Genomic DNA, 6000 nt, shown 5'->3' with positions numbered 1-6000 from the left:
GTGTGTCTCCTTCTGAAAGATTCCCTTCTGCCACACCTTCACTAGGAAACTGAGAGCCACCCTGTGTAAGCCCTCTCCTACAGTCCCTCTCTGGTGGACAAAAAAAATTACCTGAATTTATCAGCATTTACCTGAAAGAATTTCCATGCTTTTTTTCCCCCACCCCTTTTTAAATTCCGTAGGGCACAGGGAAGGAAGGCCTCATCTGGAGGAGACTTTCAAAAGTGAAGCTGTGCACCAGGTTACAGGAGGTTGAGTGATACTGGGTACATTAAAAGCCAGTTAGGGTCAATACAGCCGGGTTCCCATGTACTTACCACTTCACAGGCTTCTCTTTTTGACAAGCAATTCCATTTACAAACCTACTCAGCAACAGTAGTCTTGTAAAGTGTACATGTAACAAGTCACAAGTTGTTCCATTTATTTGAGTAAATATCTGGTAAATAAAATCATCAGTAAACATTACAAAATTAAATACATTAAAAAAGCTTGCCAGTATACATAAAATTCACAAACATGTATTTCTTTTGAAAAATAAAATATGTTCAGAGCACCCTTGATATAAAATGCCTGACTAGTGTCACCTACCAGTAAATGGTAGCTTATCAAACATTCTAGTTAGGACATTTTCCAGAAGGGAGCAGGGATCTCTGTTCTTGCTCTTAGAAGTAAGAGAGCCCAAGTTAAGAAGTCTCCCCACTTCTCAGGGCAGAGCCATAAACAAAGGCTGTATTACTCTTTGCCTACCGTTACAGGAGAGGAATCTGCATCTGATTAAGACCACACCATTAAATGCAATACAGTACTTGCAATTCATTTTGGTATCCCTGCCTTTCCTCCAGTATGAACCAGCTTTTAAATGGTGATGGACATTTCTCTAGGTATCACTCCAGGCCCATATTCAGTATAGGTTAGCAAAGCTCCAAGACACCATGAGAGAGGAAGTGATCCTGGAGAGGAAGTGATCCTGGCAAAGCATCAAAGTCAATCAAATAACTTTTAAGTCTACAAATTAAGCCCTTAAAATTCCCAATTTTCATATGCTGCAGTCTAAACAAGGAGATATAATGAAATTCTTCACTGGGCTGCTTTAAGGGTATTTAGAAAAATGGCAGCATTCTTTTTAGTAATCTAAATTGGTACCTTCTGGTAGCAAATTTGCAACAACCACCATCTAAATAATTTACTATAACAAACTTCTCCTTCCATCCATGTGAAACAGTATTCACAACCCACTTTAAAATTTATGTACAGACAAGCACAAGAAACTTGACATCCATGAGTTAAATGTACAACCAACTTAAGAAACGTTTTGCAAGGAGAAGTCTCCTAGCTCTGTAAATTTACAAGATCTTCTGGTTCACCACATAGGCTTGCTTCCCCTCATCACTAACTCTTGGATTCTTCACTTGCTTCAGTAATCCTCAGGTGAAAGTTGAGAGCATCCAAATTGTTGGTATTTTTGATTAAAAAAATTTGACACTTAAAAAAGAACCCTTAAAACACACAAAAAAAATTCCTTGAGTCAAAACTGAATAAAATCAAAAAAGTTGTGGAGAAAGACAATTATTTTAATAAGGTCTTGTATTCAAAGTCCCATTTCCCTTGCCATGTCTTTTACAGAGTGCTATTACTTTGAGTTATTTATATACTCTTCTTTTGAGGGGGACTAAGTTTCCTCATTCCTCTTATCCGAGTTAGCAGCTCTTTGATAAATTCCTAGGGGAAAAAAAAGAAAATATGAGTAATTTTAATGATCCCATAATACCATAATCAAGTTTTGTTTCTAAAAAGCAAACTATACATTTTTATTTAAGCTTTTACTGCTAAGCTGGAATTTCTCTGGCCTGATCACCAGGAACCTTATACACACCCTTCCCATCCAGCAGAGGTGTGAACAACGAGCTTTTCCTTGTGATTGTGCTGGCTCAGTTGTTAGCCATCTTTCAGGTTTTTACTACACAGGGCCTTCTACCAACTATTGAATGAAGCAACACCTATGGCTGGATACAATGCAAACAGTCAAAGCAGACTTCCACAGCTTAATCCTGCACAGAAATCAGCACTCTTGCCAAAAGAGGTGTTTCTCTTGCCAGTTTCCATGCTGGAATCAGTATTTTGGTTGGCTGCATACTCAGCTGTACAAGAAAGCTGATCTGGCTAAAAACTCGGGTGTTTTTCCTCCTGCCCTGCTACTTTACCAAGCTGGCTCAGCCCTCTGATCAGGCCCACCACTCAGCCCACACTAACACTTGTGTCAGCCCGAGGCAAGGCAGGAAGAAGGAACCAGAGGTAGCACCACTGGTTTATGATGGGTGAAACTGGTTGCAGAGCCAAGTGAATGACACTAGTAAAAAACAAAACAAAACAAAACAAAACAAAAAAACCCAGAACAAAAAACCCAGAACACAACAAACCAATTCATGGACCAGGCACAGTGATATTTTCCCCAGTTTCAGCAGATTTTCTCTTTTTTAAACTGTGTAAGAACAGAAGCCTACAGGTTTGCATAATTCAAAATTCTTTTGGCATACAATTTCTTGCAGGTGCATTTAAAGCTAAATTACTTCCTTGCTGTCACATTGGGAAAATAATGTTTATCCACAGTACTATGTATACACCTACAAAAAGGTTCTTATGAAATCAGCTAGCTATAAACATGGAACATAATTATGGATTTAGTCAGTTAGATTGATGTGAAAAGCCAGGTTGGACAGGGCTTTGAGAACCTACTGGATGGTGTCCCTGCCCTTGGCAGGGGAGTCAAACTAGATGATATTTAAGGTCCCTTCCAACCCAAACCACTCTATGAAACAACTAAAAGCATTATTTCCTGGATGAATGCTTAAAAATTCCAGTGAACAAAGTCACCACCTAAATGACAAAGCAGTACCTTTCAAAACAGGTCATACTGAAACATGCATTACAAGGGGCTACACTTTGCACAAGGAAAGTCTCTGTAAATGTGTATTTTAACTTGAGAAATATGTCAGGTTTTTCTGGTGGGACCATGGTCCCACCAAACCAATTTCCTTTTCTGACAGATTATGCACATCTATAGTGAAGTGCATGTACTGTTGCACTGTGGTTATTGTTGCATCCACGCTATCTGTGGCTGCAAGGAACAGCAGCGAAGGCAGAGCAGCTACACGACAGTGGGGTCTCCACCCTGAACTAAGTTAAGGCCACTTAACTTACACACATAGATGTAAGGAATACATCTTATGCATATCAATATCACACTTCCCATCTGGACACACACACAGCCTAATGAGATAATCAGAAAAACAGGTTTCCTAAGACCCCCAAATCCTCTCCCTCCATCCTCTTGAAGCTGTCTTCTTCCACACAGGCACAAGCCACTGCAACAATATCAATTCTAAACTTGTCACAGCCCAGTACTTCTCCACTAAAAAACAGAAAAGGAGGAAGACATGCTTACGCTAAAAATTCACAGTTCTCAACAAACTTCGCAAACAGTTTTGTGTCATCCTATCATCACTGTAAGGACCTGTTAGATAATGCAAAACTGCAGGCATGGTGCTGCTTGAAACATATAAACACACTTTCGGATTTTTTTACTATCAAATTTATATAAAGCCCTGCTTTATATAAATCATTAGAGAAATTAACTCCCTGAAGTGATCTTAGAAGATTTTTACTTGGGATTAATGTCATTAGTATTGCCTTTCAGCAAGTAGTTGAAAGTTGACAAACCTGTAGTCCCATGCCAAAACATCAGATTAAGACAGCTTTGGAGAGGAGTGGGCTGAAGTGCAGTTCCTCCCTTAGAAAACTTTATTAATTGCCTGTTCAAGCCACAAATACTCTACAAGACACTACATCTGGAAACTCTGCAGCAGCTTCACACAAGTAAGAGCCTTACAGGAAGGGGCACCTGCAGAGGGGACAGGGACATCTATGGTACTCTGTAGTCATTTGGGACATCCCACCCTGCCATTTCTCTAACCATTCTCCCACAACTCCGTAGAGTTTGGAGCAAGTTTCCCTTAGATATGAAATGTAGCCGGGGTCAGTTGCTTTTTAATATGATATTATACCAAGAGAGAGGAATTCCTCCCCTTATACTTTGAAGAGTTACCATAAGCACCTTCTTTTGCAAAACAGGGTATTTGCTTGAAGTTTTCAGGCAAGTTTAACACCACCTGGAAACTTCTTAATGCTGCTAAAACAAACCAAACTCTTGGGTCAACCCCCTAAAGGAGGAGATCTGAGGTAACTGCAACTATTCTTAAGGCAGAGGAAGCATTCATTTGAAGAAGTACCTGTAATAATTTAAAATGCTTTATCCCTCAGGAACTATTTCTTCTTGAAATAAGGGTCTGCAGTACCAAAGAGTAGAACCCAACAAGAGCATTTTGCATGTGGCAGACATTTTGCATAATGCAGTACTGCTGTTGTGCACATCCCGTGGACACCCAAACCACAACACTGGCTCAGCACATTTCTGATTTAAGTATCACTTTGCATCTGACACTTGCATGGAGCTGGCTGTCATTAACACAGTTGTGCTCCGGTGCTTGTGCCTTTCTTGCTTTGCAGTTTCCCATCAAGGAAAAGCAGTGTTCTAGAAAAGATGCACATTTTCCCTCATGGAGGCAGGAAAGAAACTTCACAGCATTTCAGTAACTAACCAACTCATCTTATGACAGTAATGACCAATTTTTTCTTAAGCCATTGCTCAAAAATTGCAGTGTTGCTCCTTGTGGCCATTTGAGTCAAGACTTAATATCCACATCTATCTCCACCGTGTACACAAAAATCATTTTACACAGAGCATTTTATTGAAATCCCCTCTAACAAGATACGCTGCAATTTAGCATCAGATGTTTGAAAGCTGATGGTGTACTAATCTATGTTAAAAACACTTCTGTAACACAGGTTGAATTATCTACCTATATATACTGATTTAATTCACAGAGTTAAAAAACATAAGAATAATTCAGCTAAGGATTCAAGAATTTATTAATTATTCCTTGAAGGGTTATAGCCAGGAATATACAGGCTACATGCACTTCTAATAGAAGAAAAATCTCATACCAGCACTTTGTGCCTTGGTAAATGAAATAAAAAATAAAATTTTTTAAATGTGCAAAAATGTATGCAAACTTAGTTAAAATTCTTTTTTACAGATTTTGTGCAAGGAGGCACCCTTGCTACAAGTATTGAGAATCTTGTTAATTTATAATACTAAATCATTGTTTCTAGAAGACATCTTTCTAATTCCGAAGGCAAATTTTAAGGAGAGACAGACTAAATCTATAGTTCATTTGAACTCATCTATATTCAGCCTTAGGCAAAAAAATAATAAAGGCAAAAAACAAAGGTGAAATGCTAATTCAGGAAAGGGGAGGAAATCACTTCATCTCTCTGCTTTGGTGGTGTGACTCATTGTTTTAATGAGGTCATTTGACAGACAATGAATTCCAGGCTTCCTATTCAAGTCTTCCAATTAATTCTGGAGACTAATTAGACTCTGTCTCTCCAGATTTCTCTTCCTCAAACAGTACACATGTAGTAGGACTAGTTTTTAAACTAAAATTTAGAGTTTCTAGTCCTCCTGCTTCACTAGAGCATGAAATGAATCCTAAGCCAGCTTCCCTTCACAGCTTTAGTTCCCTGTAGCCAGGTCAAAAACCAAGATTTCCTTAACTGTTTGCCCAAGGCTATTTCTCGGAGACAGCCCCATTGGTTGGATGTAAAAACTAAAGTCAGCCTGGAGAGCATCCCACAGCTACTTGGGAAAGAAACTAAATAATAACTAAAAAGAAAAAAAATCGACCAACCAAAAAACCAAACCAACAAATAAAAAAAAAAAGAAAAAGAGGGCACCCTACTCATCTTACTGCCAAACACCTCTTCCACAAAGGCTCAAACCTGAAGCCAATAGTACAGAAAGAAGGGAACTGCTTTCGGAGAGCAGGACCAGAAGATGCCCTCTATTAGCAAGAACCAGTGCAGCGTCTCTGTAGCCTCACT

General features: G+C 39.0%; 1 protein-coding gene across 2 annotated transcripts in view; it reads right to left on the bottom strand.

Moving 5' to 3' along the window:
- Window positions 1–391: 391 nt before the first annotated feature.
- PPP1R14C (protein phosphatase 1 regulatory inhibitor subunit 14C) overlaps window positions 392–6000 on the bottom strand; it is a 50994-nt gene continuing 45385 nt past the window's right edge. For both annotated transcript variants that reach the window (XM_042016882.1, XM_042016881.1), the window contains one exon: window positions 392–1719. In XM_042016882.1, coding sequence (XP_041872816.1) covers window positions 1645–1719 — 75 coding nt within the window. In that variant the 3' untranslated portion in view covers window positions 392–1644. The remainder of the gene's footprint in view (window positions 1720–6000) is intronic.

Source organism: Corvus kubaryi, unplaced genomic scaffold, assembly GCF_017639235.1.
Source record: "Corvus kubaryi isolate FWS band 111438036 unplaced genomic scaffold, C.kubaryi_AGA036_p1.0 split3-73, whole genome shotgun sequence".
Classification (NCBI taxonomy): Eukaryota; Metazoa; Chordata; class Aves; order Passeriformes; family Corvidae; genus Corvus; species Corvus kubaryi.
Note: the sequence above shows the minus strand (reverse complement) of the source record. Positions and strands in the feature narration are given on the sequence as shown.